Source organism: Anoplophora glabripennis, unplaced genomic scaffold (genome assembly GCF_000390285.2).
Source record: "Anoplophora glabripennis isolate ALB-LARVAE unplaced genomic scaffold, Agla_2.0 scaffold151, whole genome shotgun sequence".
Lineage (NCBI taxonomy): Eukaryota > Metazoa > Arthropoda > Insecta > Coleoptera > Cerambycidae > Anoplophora > Anoplophora glabripennis.
Genome location: NW_019416371.1, coordinates 280,604 through 300,110, shown reverse-complemented (window position 1 = coordinate 300,110; position 19,507 = coordinate 280,604). Strand labels below are relative to the sequence as shown.

The 19,507-nt window shown below is 33.2% G+C and overlaps 1 protein-coding gene across 1 annotated transcript in view; it reads right to left on the bottom strand.

Annotated features, from left to right (window-relative positions):
- Nucleotides 1–2,597: 2,597 nt before the first annotated feature.
- LOC108904142 (serine protease persephone) overlaps nt 2,598–19,507 on the bottom strand; it is a 21,361-nt gene continuing 4,451 nt past the window's right edge. Inside the window, exons 2-6 of the mRNA XM_018706571.1 lie at nt 15,309–15,593; nt 15,037–15,191; nt 5,783–5,892; nt 4,145–4,568; nt 2,598–2,903 (exon numbers count right to left, since the gene is read on the bottom strand). Coding sequence (XP_018562087.1) covers nt 2,721–2,903; nt 4,145–4,568; nt 5,783–5,892; nt 15,037–15,191; nt 15,309–15,593 — 1,157 coding nt within the window. The 3' untranslated portion in view covers nt 2,598–2,720. The remainder of the gene's footprint in view (nt 2,904–4,144; nt 4,569–5,782; nt 5,893–15,036; nt 15,192–15,308; nt 15,594–19,507) is intronic.

The following is a 19,507-nucleotide window of genomic DNA, read 5'->3' as shown; positions in this document are numbered from 1 at the left end:
CACAGATGTACTTGAAATTTATATAGCGTATTACCCAGTGCTCCCTCTGTGCGTCATATTTTTTTTGAATTTTTTTTTTTTGATCTAGATTTTGTGATATTGTTGTTGAAAGTTGTTCATTTTAACATAGGTTTATATGGCGAAGATGGACGGTGCGGCTCTTTTTTTGCCCATAACTGAGAAAAAAATGTAGAAATTGTGAAACAAAACTTTTCCATAGTATTATCTTATTTTTGATGTAAAACTAATGTAAGTTTTGAACATAGTAGAGCTGTATTAATTAGAAATAGAAACCAATAATTGCATTTCTGTCTGACGAGGCAATCAGCTGACAGCAAGGAGGGAATACATTTGAAAGACTTAATAAAAACAAAATTGATTTCAAACATATAAATTTTTCCAAAATCCCATGTACATTGTTATCAACAATAAATTATCCACAATTGATGATTTTTGTAATGTTTTTAAAAACTTTGATTAATTAAAAAAGACTAGGAAGCTGTGATATATTTATTGGAATAAAAAATACAGTTGATAAATCCTTTTAATATATTTAATGGTTTATATAAACATCGTAATCATTACCCAGCAATATTTAGGGTTACATAAAATTTTCTTTACTTGATTAATATAATTAGTAATACTTGAGATAAAAGCATTTGTACGGAATAACAAAGGAACATAAATATTTCTCAGCTAACTTTATATCTAAAAAATTAGTTATAGTTGCAAAACTTTTGTACCATTACTAAAATAGAGATTAAAAACACTAACAGTGAGTAATAATGTAATTTCTATCACAGAACCTTCAAAATTGCATCCAACATATTCTTTGACTTGGACGAGAGATGGGCGCGAATGTCATTTCATTTCTTTAGAACTAAATTAACATAATTCTCGTTGTTTTACCAGTTCACATGATTTACGGATTTTGAATAAAGGTAACAAATCTTCGCGAGGATAATACGATATATTTGCTATATATAATAATTATATTGTACATAGTTTACACACAATACATTTTTGAACGCGTACTCATCTTTACCCGAATTTGACGCGCAATATCTCCGATGTCCGGGGTCTGTAGGTTCACAGTGTGTACAACTGCTAGTCAATTATTAGCGCTGTTGCCACATCTACATAGTCTTTACGCGTTCATTAAATATAATTTAAAACTACTTAATGTGATATTTTTATGTTGTTAATTAGTCAATATGTATGCTATGTGCATATGAGTAGATTTCTTTGCTATATAGATAATGTTTATCGCAAATAATTTCAATAGAATTTAAATTTTTCAAGTTGGCAGCGGGTTTTAGTCCCATAAGAAAAGCATAGGACCCCCTCTGCGCTCCTCACTTCCCTTGGACCCCGATATACCTCCTTAACAAAGAAAACACCTACAAACAATTATACTTGGCTTAATACATAGGTATTATATGTATACTTACACATACAGGGTGATTCACAAATGGTGACCAAAAATGAAACCTAGGACGCTTCGTTAAAAAGATACAGGGTGTTAAATTTCAAAAAATATTTTTAATTTTTTTAAATAATTTAAAAAGTAGTAAGTGAAATAATTTGAAATTGGGCACATGTATTTATGTAAACATTGTCCAAAATCTGACGGTTTTTCCTAAAATTAATATGCTCCAATAGCTGAGATACAGGGTATCGGTGGCATATTTTTCTAAATAAAATAGTACGCCACTACTTTACGGTAACAACCACAATATTTTCGGATTCGCCTTTCAATTTTCTACAAATTACTATACTCTGATGCTTTTCAAAAAAGCCTGATTTTCGAGTAAAACGTAAAAAATGAACTGAGTTCGATATTCGAATATAATGCTTTTTAAAATTACACAATGGACTGCGATAGCAACTTTGACATTCTGAGCAGTTAGAAGAAAGAATAAATAATGCTTTTCATCAGATTCAAGCAACAATAAATTTCAAACAAATTACATTTTCCTTACTAAAAAGATGTCGGGACTGTGTTCGTGGAAATGGAGGTATTTTTGAGCATTTACTCAAATAAAATCATTAAAATGATGACTAATGTTATTCATTTCTTTATTCGAATAAATATCCGAATGATTAGATGCTTGTCACGTCATTTACGTAAAACTGTTTTCAGTTCGTTTTTTAAGTTTTACTCGAAAATCAGGCTTTTTTTCGAAAAACATAAAGGAGTAGTAATTTGTACAAAACTGAAAGACGAATCCAAAAATATCATGGTTGTTAGTGAAAAGCAGTGGCGTATTATTTTATTTATGCCACCGATACCTTGTATCTCCGCCACTGGAGCATGTAAAATTTAGGAAAAGTCCTCAGATTTTGAACAATGTTTACATAAATACATGTGCCCAATTTCAAATTATTTCACTTACTAGTTCTTAAATTATTTAAAAAAAATGAAAATATTTTTTGTTTAAGTATCTTTTTAACGAAGCGTCCTAGATAAAAACCTTATACGAAAGACTTCCCTTAAAATTCACCAAAGAATACGAGGATTAATTTTTAGTCACCATTTGTGAATCACCCTGTATAACTAGAAAAAGGAGAAGATGTAGGAACATGTAGAGTACCTATAACATTTTAAAAAACAAGAGTTTTGTTTATTCGATATCGCAACAAAATATTTAACATGTTTCTTTTACTACAACTATTATCATATATCACACTCATTAAGAACATAAAATTAAATCACATATTTAGTTCGGCCAAACGGTGTCTTCTATCCACTTTATATAAGCCGATACTCTGGTGTACACGCCTGGAATGTTTTTGGCCAAACCGCAAGATTTTCCGAAGGACGTCACTCCTACAATGTCGTACATACATTTGACCCCTTGCGATTCGTCATGATACACTTGAAGCGGGCCTCCAGAGTCTCCCTGAAATAAAAAAAATGCAAATTCCAATAATTTAACTAAATACATGTTCGTTTCAATGGGAGTAAAATTACACGATATTGAAGATCCGAGCGGGGGGGGGGGTCCGAAAGTTTATGTAGGTAGTGTATCAATGTGTGTATCTTATATATGCCTATATCAATTTTAATACTTTAAAAAATTGCCAATTATAAAGCGGTAATGTAAAAGCTATTTACACAAATACGGTATTAATCCTTATCATTTTAAATAAGTTAGAGGCTTTCATTTTTTTATTCACATTATTTTACTCTTTTACACCATATAATTTAAATGAATATCTTGGGAGTAATCGCAAAAAAATTACGGACGCGAGAATAAAATTCAAGCGCCTCGCTTCGCTTGATGCGATCGCCGACCCTCCCCCCGCACCGTCTTGCCTACTGTTTAGCTAATAAGCCGAACGATAACGCGCGCGTGATCCTTTAATAAACTGACTTGGGGCGAATGGAGGTGACGACTGACGACTGTGTTTTCTTTCTGGGTGTTGTTGGAAAGTTATAATTGCGTTCGATATTTTAAGGTCACATTTTTGTTTTGTATTTGTTGTCTTTAGGTAGTCGGAACATACATAGATACTTGCAAACATACGTTTATTTCATTGAGTTTTAATAATTTGTTTGTTTTTTTCTTATTGTGAATCATTTAAAACTTCATAGTCGTATTTTTGTTTCGTGTTTGTTTTCTTTAGGTACTTAGATACCTAACTACTTACTTATTAATTAAAATTGATAGTCCTGAACATAGGCACTTTAATTTAATTCGTTTTGTTTTCACATTGTTGGTAGTTACCTATATTGTTTTAAATTTAAAAGTTTTGCATTTTTAGTTTTGAATTCGTTTGTTTTCTTTAGGTATATAGATATATCGTGAATTATTTTAAAATTAATATTAGGGTCGCATTAGATGAAAGATGATTGATTTTTTGTTTGTCACGATTTAACTCAAATCGAATAAAATATATTTGTACAAGGAAAATTTTAATTCCATTGAACTAAGAGTACCTTAAAAAGTGACAGAATTATTTTAGAAAGACGTATTTCCCCATAACTTCTTAAGGAAGTAAAATTGTACTGAGGTAATCGGTTTATTTTCACCCTAGCAAGTTACCCTTGATGAATTTACCATAGATTCTGGTACATCTCATATATTATTATTGATTTATGTTTTATTGTTGCATTTATTTCAACTAAAAGTTGTATTACCTGACATGTGTCCTTCAGTTCTTTAGAAGACCCAGCGCAGACCATCAAATCGTCGATGATTCCATTTTTGAGGTTAGAATTAGGAGCGATGATGTCCCTCCTATAAGTGGCGTTGCACTTATCCAAGCTGAAAAACTCCAGGACTACTTTCAGCAAGTCGTTGCTCCCTTCTCCTGAATATTCGACCCTTCCCCATCCTGACGCGATGGCCTTTTTGAAAGGGATGTTCTTTTGCGTCTGAAGGCACGCCGGTCGGGCGTAGATGTCAAGGTTGACCTTTTTGGAAAGCCTCAAGAGGCCGATGTCGTGGTATTTGCTGAAGGAGTATTCTGGATACGCGATGACCTCGTTAACTGTTCGTTCTTGCATGTGCGCGTGGTCGGATTGGTTCGTTAGGCCGACTCTTATCAACGCGGCTGAACCCCTGAAAAAAGTAATAACTTTACTGAAAAAATCGGTAAGAGAGTGAACCAAATTCGATTATCGCTATAGGAATCCAAGTACCTGCGATATAGCAGGTCGCTTCCTACTGTAGCCAATGAATGGCACAGTGGGAGTCAGCACGATAGATGGAGCCATTGCGCTCCAGCGTACAATAATTCTTATGCTGTTTTCAGTGGCAGTAGTTCCTTTTTCTAATCAGCAATTTTGGAGAACATAACTTGTTAATTAGACAAGGCGAAAACCTCGATTTTTTTGCATATTCAGATTCGTGAGCTGTTCCTTAACATGAATCAAGATGATGCCGACCAGAAATCTGGTGCCCATTTTATAATTATTATTATAAAAAATAAATTAGTATTATAGTAATAATGTACACCTGTCCACATACTAGTAATATTTAAGAAATTATGCAAATTTTAAAATACTTGAAACTTTTTTTTTCCGAATTTTTTTTTAGATTTTTTGGCACATTATAAATAAAAAAGTTTATATGCACTATACCTCTAGAATTAATAGTTTTAAAGTTATAAACAATTTAAGTTGCTGAAAATGCGAAAATAACGATTTTCAACGGCCGATTTCCAGACAAAAAATTGTTATTTTTTATGTTGCCAGGTACCTAAATTAAAATTGAAACATCCTCCTACAAGATGCTGAAAAGTTTTTGGGACTCGCATTATTCTAAAGCCTTGTTTTTTAATTGTTAATAAAGCGCTATGAGCCGCGCGCGCGCCTCTCTCATACGCGGATTCGCTATTTTGTCTAGCGGCTTCAGCTTATGTTCCTTGAATTTAGCATTCTAAGTACTATTACTACTCATAAAATAATGTAAAAATTGATTATTTTTTCATGATTCATGATAATTTTATTTAATTAATTCAAAATTGTACGAATAGAGTGCAGAAAAAAAATAAAACCTGATTATAAAAAGAGCGACTATTTTCTAAGTTAAATCCAAACCGGGAATATGGACAAACAAAATTCTGTACTGTTTTGCCCGTTTTAAGTTTATTTTTTGGCATTTCTAATAATAGTCTCCGTGAAAAAGTTTTTGCTTTATTTAGATTTTTTTTTCTGTAATATTCCAGTAATTCCTACCTTCTACAATAGATATAAGACTGTTTTCTCAAAATTATAGACTTCATTTGAGTTGGAAAATTATTCGCAGCAACACAGTTTTACCAAGGTACTTACAGTTGATGATTTTTCAGGCAATGTCCAGCGGTGAGAACGAAATTTTCACTGATGAGGGAGCCTCCGCATGCCCAAACAATTTCATCTCCAGTTTTATACCCGATAAGAGCCTAGAAATAAACACTTTCTTTAAGAGATGTAGGGCTACTTTTCTTTTAAATTAAATATTCCAGGTTTTCTGCTGAGAGACGTTAGCTATGCACTTCCTTGTCGTTTGTACGTGTGCGAGCGAGTTTGACACTCTGATTGGTCGAGTGTATGGCAAATGATTTTATAGCAGTCAGTAGCATTGTGTATCATAGACCGGCACATGGATGGCTTGACCACAGATTTAGCATATTTCTGCTACTACAAAGCTTATCGCCACTTACTATAGATTACTACTGTTTATTTATTTGACTGTCACGCAAAGTTTCCGATGCATATCTATGAATTACATTTGTCTTTTTATACATTTAAGTTTTTGTGTTATTTGATTTATCCTTTAATAACCACTTAATGATGTTTTTTTATTTCCCACAACTGTTTAACCTGATTTCTAAAAAATGTTCGATCACCACATTTAGGATAAATTACACATTAAACGAACTCATTGTTAAAAACTTAACCGCACCAAATTAAAATCAAATTTACTCAGTTACGGTTCGTAAATTTTCGTTGAGACTGCCGTCTTTTCTTGTTTGTAAATATCCGTCTCAATACGAGAACAATTAATTGTGTACTTTTCAGCCGCATCATCATTATTTAAATATAATCTTATTGAAACTACTGTAAGTCGTGAATATTAATGCATTTCTTTGTCGGCGTATTTAATATTTTGTTACTTAATCATGGATGAACACACCAGACTATAAATTCGTTTGAATTTATACCTGGACCATTGGGACTGGCAATAAATTACAGCAAAACTTGAATTCCACTCTACCCTATATTTATTTATGTCCAACAGCGATGGTCACTTTGTCCAGAGCAATATATCTTCAAAAAACAGTTATTTTATACCAAGCCATGATATCAGGTTCGTTGACCGATTAAATTGAATATTTAACTAGGTTTCAAATACCGAAAACTCTAGACTAAACAGTAAACCACCTTTAAACTTCATTATGCTAAAATAATCACAGCCACACACAAAAAAAAAGTTGGGTATACTTTTTATGCGACATATAATTTTCGTAGTAATTCGGCCTCCTGAACACGAATCTGGGGTCAGAATTGGCCCATCACGTCACAATTTTTTCCTAACCTCAAAAAACTTGTGAAAAATAGTGAAAATTGATGAAAATTTACTGGGAAAATTTGGAAAAAAATTTATTTCCACATCAAATAGTACATTTTTATGTAAAAGACTCTGCTGAATTCAAATCCACTGTCAGAATTGAGCTAGAACGTGTGGTTTTTTTTCTAACCTCAAAAAACCGAGCAGGAATCGCTATTTTCAAATTCTGAGCGGATTTTGACCAGATTTTGTATAAAGGGGTTTTTTGGGTCGCTGATTACGAATATGAATTCACATTGTAAAAATTCAAGATGGCTGATCCAATATGGCGGGTGTACTTTTTTGAAATCCACCGATTTCAGTAAAATTTGGCATCATAAGGATTGCTGGTTGATCTCACCTTCATTAATCACACATCTGGAGCCAGATTTTCATAAATCAAGGTAAAATTTGTAGGCAGAGTCATAATTTTAGGCCGAGTAGGCGGCATTTTTTCGGCAAAGTCACATTTTTAGATTGAAGGCATAAGCAGATGCAGTGATGTGCTGTGTGGCAGTAATGTGTCCTTTTCCTTGAACTTTAAAATTATTAAGAAATAAAAGCATCTAAATGCCATAGGAAAACTGCATAGTAGTTAAAAAAATCTGATTGGAAAACCATAAGCCCATGCACGACTAAATAAATGAAAGAATAAAGTAGAAACTTTTTTGTCTTGTCCCATGGAAACAAGCACATCACACTACACATCATTACATGTGTAGAGTCCTTAAGTCATTTTTTTAAGCGAAGTCACATTTTTAGACGGAGTGGAATCTTTTACCTTGATTTATGAAAATCTGGCTCCAGATGTGTGATTAATGAAGGTGAGATCAACCAGCAATCCTTATGATGCCAAATTTTACTGAAATCGGTGGATTTCAAAAAAGTACACCCGCCATATTGGATCAGCCATCTTGAATTTTTACAACGTGAATTCATATTCGTAATCAGCGACCCAAAAAACCCCTTTATACAAAATCTGGTTAAAATTCGCTTATAATTTGTAAATAGCGATTCCTGCTCGGTTTTTTGAGGTTAGAAAAAAACCACACGTTCTAGCTCAATTCTGACAGTGGATTTGAATTCAGCAGAGTCTTTTACATAAAAATGTACTATTTCATGTGGAAATAAATTTTTTTCCAAATTTTCCTAGTAAATTTTCATCAATTTTCACTATTTTTCACAAGTTTTTAGAGGTTAGGAAAAAATTGTGACGTGATGGGCCAATTCTGACCCCAGATTCGTGTTCAGGAGGCCAAATTACTACGAAAAATATAGTCGCATAAAAAGTATACCCAACTTTTTTTTGTGTGTGTGGCTGTGAATTATCTAAATTTTATTTTAATTTGATGTTATGTTATGTAATATACGAGTACACCCCTATATTTTTTTCTAGCATATTCTTTCGTGTGTTTTCGTGTATCTACATATCTCTCATTATTACGCAAGGTATCCCCAATTTAAATGAAACAGATAATTAGTTTTCAGTAAAAAGTTCATGTAAACAATTATCCGGAAACCGTTCAGAAAAAAAATACAAGGTTTCAAAATTATAGTAAAAAAAAAGTTTTTATTTTTATTGATACTTAAACCAAATTTTGCAGATACGGTACATGAATTAAGAGCCTTAGAACGGAATAATATTAAGTTCCTAACTTTACCAGTGGCGGAGTTATGAGTAACCAGTGACATCAATTCAGCAAAAAAAAAATGGTACGGCCCTGCACAAAATTATTAAACAAAATATTTCGCGTCTGTCACTGTTGCACAGCAAGTAAGGTTTTCAGGATTTATTACTGCATGTTTTATGTAAGAACGTTTCGTTTTTGGAGAAAAATAAAAAGTTTGCTGGTATTTAAAAATATTCACCATCTTTTCCAAAACTGCAATAAGATGGTAACAAATTTCTTAATATAATAAATTGTAATGGTAAAGCGTACAATAACACAGGTCAACATTTGATCTAAGCGGGAACACCGTAATCGGTATAGGCCACAAGGGGTTTTTGGGGTCGCTGATTACGATGAGAGGGTCAGTTAACCTCCATCACGTCAGGTTCAAGGTCATTTGAAGGTCAAATACAGAAAAAGCCATGAAAAATCTGAAAAAAATCATGGATATCTTTTTAAGGTCGTACAATCCGAATCTGAGGTCAGGTAAGCTCCACAAGGTCAAGGCCAAGGTAATTTGAAGGTCAAAGGCAGAAAAAGCCATGAAAAAATCTGAAAAAAATCATGGATGTTTTTGAGGTCGGACAATCCGAATCTGAGGTCAGCTAAGCTCCACAAGGTCAAGGTCAAGGTCATTTGAAGGTCAAATNACTATCAACTTTCGGATAAGGCATGTTTGCGCCAATATTCACCATTTCACTTGTAGTATCTTCAGCTTTCGACTTTCCCATTGTTAATGAATCACCCTGTATGTATGCGTTTTTAAAGCGAAAAATTATAAATCCTCGTATACAGACCCATTATAATTTTTTTTTTCTCCGCCCCCGCCTATATAGAAAGACGAATCATGTGTGCCAGACTCTAATTATTACTAGAAAATTATGAATAAGTTTCTGGCAGTTACGGAGAAATTAAAATTTATTTAATTAGTAAATATATAACGTCTTCAAAATCTTGGCAATTTGATAAGGAACAGTTGACACTATTAACCTTATGGAAAACGAATTTATTTTTAAATTGATATCATAAAAAAAGCTACTTAATAACTAGATCGCCACACTGTAATTTGTATCCAAATTAGTTGTGCATTATTATTAGTGTTCGGTAAAACACTGATATTTAAAAAAACATGTATTTTTCAACAGAGTTTTGATGCGTTGTATAAATTAATGTTAAAATAAACGGTTGAATGCTGTTTTTGGAGGTTTTGTAGGTAAACATCATAAAGTTCATTTTTAATATTCCTTTCACCTTGTTAAAAAAAACGTCTATATGGGGAAGTTTATTAATGGTTTTGTTAGAAATGTACGTACACATTCATTGGGAATTTTAATTTTTGTTCACGTTAATTATTAAATATGGACTTTATTAGCTGAGATCTATTCTTACTAACTAATCAGCTATTCCACGAACTCGTTCAAGTAAAGCGCAAAGAAGACTTGTCAAGAACAGATGACCTCACAATTGTAATGCTTATTGTATTATCTGAGCATCATTTCCAGGAAAAGTATCTAGCAGTAGTCTGTGTTTATTTACTTAATTAAATGAGCAGTGAAGGCGAAAGCGTTAAGAAATACAGATACGCAGACTTTTGATGTAATATGCTACAACGTTCATCAAAAATCAGTCGAATTAGAGTTTGTGAAAAAAATTATTAATAGACATGTTCTTGCAATTTATGACGGAGAAAGGTATATAAAAGTTTAACCCTTTCTTCAATTATCTCTAAAATCCTGGTTCGATACGTCCAATAGCTAATTAACAATTAACGTTGTAAAAAAGCTATCTTTGGAACAAAGAGGCGTAGGTGATTTCTCTTTTATAACAAATCGCCGTAAAAATAAGCTCTATTTAATGCAAAAAGAGCGAATTCCCGAGCGGCTTTTGCCTGACCCTGGGATATTTTGTTTTTAACGCTGTTTTGCAAGTCCTACTTTGTTAATTGTAAAAAGCTACTCCAATTTCATCTTTTTGCAATAATAATGCACAATTTTCGAAAAGTGATTTTTCCGCGTTCAACCTTTATTTTACAGTTAATAAATTGTTGAAAAATGGCTCTAGGTACCTTAAATTGTAGGTAATTTAATTGCCTACAACAAAAAAATTACTAATTTTCCGATAGGTCGTCTAGATTTTCTTGGGCAGTAAAAAAAGTGATAAAACACGTAAATTTGCACTTATTTGCAATTTTCCAACTCAGCGTCACTTCTCTCGAGTTACTTTTTTGATATTTTCATTCCACATACCCTTCCCCGTCAATGTTTTCAGGTTTTATGATCTAATTCGACTGGAGTAGAGAGATGCATTATAAGAATGTAGCAAAATAAAGTATTTATAAACTATCAATTTTGTCAACTGTAAGTCCCTTTTTAGTATAAAGAATTAACCCTCTAAAATATTTGATTTGAAATTCCATGTGAGAAATCACAATCAAAATGAATTGTAAAAATATTACAACATAGCTACACATTTTAATTATACAGTCCATACTAAAGTATGGAATAAATGCAGTAAAAACGAAACAAATTTTTTTTGGGAAAAATCCTCGAACATGTCGATTTTTAATTAAAAAAATACATATTTTAGCATAAAAGGCGATTTTCAACCGTTATTTGTTTTGGAGTAATGACGTCATCGACATTTTTTTTAAATAGCAACCTCCTATTTTTTTCTTGATTCTGAAAGATCGTTTCATTGTCGATCCGACAGTATTAAAATGTTGCCATCTTACATAGGAAAGTTTTCGAGTAAATGACGACTGAATGTTAGAAAACGTAAATTTTATTCATAAAAAAAATAGCAATTCCTATGTCAAGCAAATATAATTCATTAAGTTTTCTACCTAAATTAAGTGTTCGAATTGCCACCCACCGACTTTTTGACAATACGCAAGTCTGTGTAGAAATTCTTCTTGCACATCATGAATTATTTCTGGGGTAACTCTGTGTATTTCATCTATAATACAATTTTGGAGTTCTTCTAAATTATGTGGTCTATTAACGTACACTTTGGACTTTAAGTAGCCCCATAAGAAATAGTCCAGGGGTGTAAGATCTGGGGATCTCGCGGGCCATTCTATCGGTCCTCGTCTGCCGATCCACCTCCTAGGAAAACAATTGTCCAGAAAATCTCGAACAGGGCGCGCATATGCGGAGGTGCACCGTCTTGCTGAAACCATATGGTGTCATCAGGAATATCAAGGTCATTATCGTTAGCAAAAATTACTGCAAGCGCTGGAACAAGGTCATTTTGTAAAAACTCTAAATATCTTTCTCCTGTAAGGGTTCCTTCAAAGAAGAAAGGCCCTACTATTCTGTTGTCAACTATTCCAGCCCACACATTTAATTTCTGTGGGTGTTGGGTATGTATCTCTGCCATCCAATGAGGATTTTCCCGACTCCAATACCTGCAAGTTTGACGGTTCACTGTACCATTGAAATAAAACGTGGCCTCGTCTGAAAAAACTATTTGCCGGCTTAAATATCTATTTACTTGACATAAATCCATCATAATTTCACAAAAGTGTAAGCGGCGGTCGGGATCGTCTTCATTGAGTTCCTGCACAAGTTCAATTTTGAAGGGATGATATTTTTCCTTCCTCAGGATACGGAGCACTGTGGTCTGACTAATTTCATTGTTTAATACAACCAATCGTGAAGTATTATGAGGATTATCTACCATACTTATCAAAATATTCTGTTTGTGATCTTCACTAATGCTTGGACGTCCAGGTTTTGGAATATCAACAACATTGCCAGTTTCTCTAAATTTAGATTCTATCTTTACTGACTGCTGATTGGCTGATACGGCCATCTCGATGTTTTCATTAAATAAATCGCAAACTTCCTGCTGCGTTCTAGTCTTATCCCCGCATCCGATAAGAATTAAAATTTCAATTCTTTGTGTGATAATACTTTAAATTCAACAATAATTTTTATGTCGCTTACAATACTTAGAAAGTCGGTATGACAGTGACACTTTGTAAAGATTTACACCTACGTGATCCACAAAAAACTTCAGGCATTACGAAAAACTAAATTTGTTAACGTTCTTGCTTTATTTTAATTGATTTGGGTTTTCTAACATTCAATCGTCATTTACTCGAAAACTTTCCTATGTAAGATGGCAACATTTTAATACTATCGGATCGACAATGAAACGATCTTTCAGAATCAAGAAATAATAGGGGGTTGCTATTTAAAAACATGTCGATGACGTCATTACTCGAAAACAAATGACGGTTGAAAATCGCCTTTTATGCTAAAATATGTATTTTTTAAATTAAAAATCGACTTGTTCGAGGATTTTCCCCCAAAAAAATTTGTTTCGTTTTTACTGAATTTACTCCATACTTTATGCGCGTACTGTATGTATGTGTGATGTAATATTTCTTGCGGACATAAACACTTTGATTCTCTGATAATTGAAGAATCATGTTTACAACTCTCACAGTATTTATATATTCATAGATATTTTTATGCATTAATTATCAACTGNTCAGGGTCATTATCGTTAGGAAAAATTACTGCAAGCGCTGGAACAAGGTCATTTTGTAAAAACTCTAAATATCTTTCTCCTGTAAGGGTTCCTTTAAAGAAGAAAGGCCCTACTATTCTGTTGTCAACTATTCCAGCCCACACATTTAATTTCTGTGGGTGTTGGGTATGTGTCTCTGTCATCCTATGAGGATTTTCCCGACTCCAATACCTGCAAGTTTGACGGTTCACTGTACCATTGAAACAAAACGTGGCCTCGTCTGAAAAAACTATTTGCCGGCGTAAATCTCTATTTACTTGACATAAATCCATCATAATTTCACAAAAGTGTAAGCGGCGGTCGGGATCGTATTCATTGAGTTCCTGCACAAGTTCAATTTTGAAGGGATGATATTTTTCCAGCCTCAGGATACGTAGCACTGTGGTCTGACTAATTTCATTGTTTAATCCAACCAATCGTGAAGTATTATGAGGATTATCTACCATACTTATCAAAATGTTTTGTTTGTGATCTTCACTAACGCTTGGACGTCCAGATTTTGGAATATCAACAACATTGCCAGTTTCTCTAAATTTAGATTCTATCTTTACTGACTGCTGATTGGCTGATACGGCCATCTGGATGTTTTCATTAAATAAATCGCAAACTTCCTGCTGCGTTCTAGTCTTATCCCCGCATCCGATAAGAATTAAAATTTAAATTCTTTGTGTGATAATACTTTAAATTCAACAATAATTTTTATGTCGCTTACAATACTTAGAAAGTCGGTATGACAGTGACAATTTGTAAAGGTTTACACCTACGTGATCCATAAAAAACTTCAGGCATTTCGAAAAACTAAATTTGTTAACGTTTTTGCTTTATTTTAATTGATTTGGGTTTTCTAACATTCAATCGTCATTTACTCGAAAACTTTCCTATGTAAGATGGCAATATTTTAATACTATCGGATCGACAATGTAACGATCTTTCAGAATTAAGAAAAAAAATAGGGGGTTGCTATTTAAAAACATGTCGATGACGTCATTACTCGAAAACAAATGACGGTTGAAAATCGCCTTTTATGTATTTTTTAAATTAAAAATCGACTTGTTCGAGGATTTTCCCCCAAAAAATTTGTTTTGTTTTTACTGAATTTATTCCATACTTTATGCGCGTACTGTATGTATGTGTGATGTAATATTTCTTGCGGACATAAACACTTTGATTCTCTGATAATTGAAGAATCATGTTTACAACTCTCACAGTATTTATATATTCATAGATATTTTTATGCATTAATTATCAANTGGCTTTTTCTGCATTTGACCTTCAAATGACCTTGACCTTGACCTTGTGGAGCTTAGCTGACCTCAGATTCGGATTGTCCGACCTCAAAAACATAGCCATGATTTTTTTCAGATTTTTTTCATGGCTTTTTCTGCATTTGACCTCCAAATGACCTTGACCTTGACCTTGTGGAGCTTAGCTGACCTCAGATTCGGATTGTCCGACCTCAAAAACATATCCATGATTTTTTTCAGATTTTTAATTTTTCATGGCTTTTTCTGCATTTGACCTTCAAATGACATTGAACCTGACGTGATAGAGGTTAACTGACCCCCTCATCGTAATCAGCGACCCCAAAAACCCCTAGTAGCCTATACCGATTACGGTGTTCCCGCTTAGATCAAATGTTGACCTGTGTAATTACTGACATACACAAATACAAAGTAATTGTAATTTATTTAAAAAACACATACACTTTCTTAGTGTTCAAACAAAGAGTCGAGAGGTGCGAGATCTGGGCATTGCGTATGATACATTAATCTAACATCAAAAATACTTACCATATGAGGGAATTCTTGCCTTGTCGCCAACGTACCTCCAACAATAAGCTGTAATTTCTCGAAGGCGCACTCCAAAGTGTTTCCAAAATGTGGAATGATGGACAGTGTCGGAGATTGTGACCTGTCGTAAGCGTATTGGGCGTATTCCTTGCATTCTGGGAAAAATACCAGTAAGAAGCTTACAATGGTACAGATTTTTACCCTCCACAACTTATAGAGTAGAAAATGTACCCCAAATCAAGACTTTTCTTATACTTTTAGTCAAAACTTACTTTGTTTGCTTACTTCCCCAGGTGTCCTGTTGGTGACCGTGACTTTACTCGTGACTTCCGGTTCATGGGTAGTAGTTCTCCTAGTAGGGGCCTTGGTGGTTGTCGTGGTGGTACTAGTAGTTTTCTTTCCTCCTGCAGCACCTTCACAACAAATGATCGATTGCGTCCCTTCGAATCCGCATATTTCTGGGAAGACTCCCGATTGCAGAAGCTGCAGAGCTGCAGGGCAGTGCGTCAGGTACTTGCAGGTGCCTCCGTTGCCGTTTTTTAAGGTACAGCTGTCTCCTGAAGAAAAAAAGAATATGTCGCTTGAACTGACATTATACAGGGTGTCTGCGAAAGGTTGGGAAATATCGAAGCTGGAGATTCAAAGGTACTTACAGGGAGATCAATGTTTGAATTTTATTTTGAAATTTCTCAATAATTTTGAAAATTGTCAGAGTATGAACAAAAAAATTGGTACTATTATAGACATGGCAAATAAGAAATTTTAACTAATTTTGGCATTGCTTGTATAGGGCCTCAATTATGCCATATTCCTTTGATAAATAAGAGCAGATTTTTTTTTGCCTTTAGAATTACGGACATTGCATGTTGAAAATATGAAAGGACGTCCTTTGTTTCATAAAAGAGTTACTCTTGTTCATTTTCGATATCTCTCTTGGTTATCGAGATATTTGCATATTACAAATAATAATAAGTTATAATGCACACAGAACATTTTATTTTTGAACAAATAAATTAAGTAACTTTTCTTTGTTAATTGCTAATAATGTTTTTAATAATACATGTTACAAAATATTGTTACATAAAAATTCATAACGCGAAACAAATTAATAGTAATACAAAATTATTTATTGTAATTTATTAATAACATTTAAAACCCAATTACTATAAACGATTGTGAGTTGGTTTCTGTTTTAGTATTATCTCCTGTTATATTTTGTTCATGATGCTTTACATGCAAATGTAAAGCTTGATCATGATAAAGATGATGACTGTTACAGTCTTTCCGATCTCAACTGAAGAACCAAGAGGTTGGCAGTATGTACCAGGTTCGGTCGCTGACGCAGCAACTCGTCAATGAAATCTTCGAAAAACTTGTTCCCATATTTATTTAACCATACCCATATACAAGTCTGATCGCCCAGTTGAAGAATGATCGCGCGGGCAAATACGACGCAAACACAGCCGCACTGGGCAACCTGGCCATAAATTCAGTTGTTAACAAATGGTCTAGCAGTGCAGTGCAACAATACGGAATTTGGTGTGATTCAGGTACCTAATTTTAATTTATTATAGGCACCTCCTATTAATCATTCATATTACAATTGCCAAAGGGAGAAATAGGAGGGATATTTTGTTTATTAATATTATTACAACAAGGCATTTTGGAGACCTTTTGAAACGGAACAAAACGAAATTTACTATCAGTATAATAAAATTGTTTAAGGACATAAATAATAAGCATGATGACAGATTTTAAAAAACTGTCCTATGATATTCGGAAGTATTTACTATTTCCAAATAATATCTTATTTGTATTGAAAATAAAAAATGTAGTTTAGTGCTAATATTCTGTGTTGCAAGATTAATTAGTTAAATAAAAATATAAAGTTACCATAATAGTATATGCATTTTAATTGCCCTTAAATTGTAATTTGGTATAATAATGGATACACATTATCTTTCCATGAAAAAACTAAAACATTAAGAATATCGGATCTGATACATAGTTGTCATCAAATGTAACATTAATTATTTCTACTTTTTTTATTTGTAATGTAGTTGCAATCAGCTACACCGAAATAGCCCTTCTGGAGCCCTGTTAAATACATTTGTAGCTGCCATCTGCACATAAAACTTCTGGGTCAGTTTTCCGTTTTTCACATAATTTTTTAGTCTTCATATTCGTGGTACATTTAATTTCAATAATATTGTCTTCACAGATTCCATCAGGCTATCCTGCTATCGTGGGATAGTTTTTGCAAAGCATTATACCACATTTTTTAATTTTTTTCCCCAAACTGGTACTTCCAGTTTTCCTCATTTCATGCTCTAACATTCTGTCATGTTTCATGGCCGATGCATCTGAGATCTTTCGTACCATTATTAACGTGATCAGAGTTGCGTCATTGGTTTTGCACCGACTAAATTCAAACGCTCGTGAGGCCGTCACCCTGTAATATCTAAACTCATGCCAAAAACAGCTTTGATGTTGGTCTCGTCTCTTCTTCAACTTTCGTGTCATCTTCACGTCAATACGAGTTTTTTCAAAAATATGTCGCACGACTGTTCTTTGTATTTCAGCACTAATTTATGTATGGATAATCTTTTGATCACATAGTCTTTTTGATATTTTATTAACTCGCAGTCGTTGAGCTTTATTTTCTTTCCTTCTTTTAGAAACTTTTCAAGTACCCAACGTTTCCTGATTATGGGCATCTTGATCCCAAATTTCGATAAAATTATTTTACAATCATCATTAATGATGAGGCACCGGTTTTTCTTTTCAATACATCGCTTTGTAATTTTCTTTGCATAGCATCTTGAACAGCTCTAAAAGCCAAATTTTACATCACAAATATATTGAACTTAATTTAATACCTTTTCATAAAACGTTTCTTGTAACTGTTTAGCTGTGGAGTTCCATATTACATTAATAACACTTTCTTTATAAGTTTCAGAATTTATCATCTTCATATTGACATTATAGTCAAAGGCCCGTCACTGTCTTTTCACTACAAAACTCAATAAACAGTTTCCTTAAACTTGTTTTAGATTTTTTGGGTGTTTTTAGGTACTTCTTTCGATTTACTGATTGATGTTCTTTGCCAAAACGAGATGTTTTAAAACACTACACAACAATTCCGACAAAAATTTCTCAAAGACTAAACAGTTTACATCAATGTGATAGCAATAACAAATCAACAAGACTGACTTTCATGAAAAGCCCCATTTTGTGAACAAAATTCAATTTCAGGAAATAATAATGGTAAATGTCTCAACATGCGGATACTTTTTTATTATTTTTCATGGAAGTCTAACGGGTAGAAGATACAAAACGAAATAGACGACTTTCTGTCAGAAATTTCATTAAACCAGCTAAGGGTAATAATCTGGTAACAAGACGGAGCTCCATGTGATAATACTGGGGAAGTTACCAACTTTGTAAACAACAATTTCACGGAGTGGATTGGTAGGCGAGGCACCACATTGTGGCCTTCCCGTAGTCCAGATCTTAGTCCACTGGATTTTTTTCTTGTAGGGTTATTAAAAAAATAAAGTATATACTAATAGAGTAGAAGATAAATCAATTAATTGAAAGAATAACTACGGAAATTTCGAATATCAATAATAATCTCGACGTATTAGAAAGTGTGATCGCATAAATAAGAAAAATATATGAATTATACATTCAGAGGAATGGGAATCGCATAGAACAATTATTTAAAAAATATATATTTTTCTTCTTCTGTTAATTTTCATTACTCTTTCTATAATTTTGTTATTTCTTCGAACTATTATTTGTTTTTCTGCTTTCGGTTCATTTCCTGGTATTTTACAATAAAAGTATAAAAGTGCCACATATGTTATGTACTTTTGTTCAGAATAAAATTTTACATCTAAAAATGTAATCATTTACAGGGTGTACCATTAAATAAATAATAAATTGTATCTGTCACATCGACATTTAAGTTTGAATTGTTTTTTGTTGCTACAAACAGAAACTTCATAAAAACCACTACAACTTTTATTTCAACAAAATTTGTATATCTGCAAAACTAACCGAGATAAGTGGGGTAGGTAAGTTAAGTGGGACACCCTGTACACAAATTATTCAAGGAAATTTTTTCTTGGTCATGAATGTTTTTACAAAATTAACTTACTTTCAACTTGGGGTAATTTTCAAAATATTCGTGATATTCCGTGAGGTCTTGCGTCTTATATACAGGGTGATTCATTAACAATGGGAAAATCGAAAGCTGAACACGTGAAATGGTGACCATTGTCGCAAACATGCCTTATCCGAAAGTTGATAGTTTCGGAAATACAGGGTGTTGAAAGTTAAAATTTTAAATCGTTTTTTTGCGATTATTCTGAAAATATGTAGGTTAGGAACTTGAAAATTTGTGAAACTGAATTTTTTTAGACGACGAATAAGATGCGTGTTGTAATTTCAGCATTGCTCATAGAGG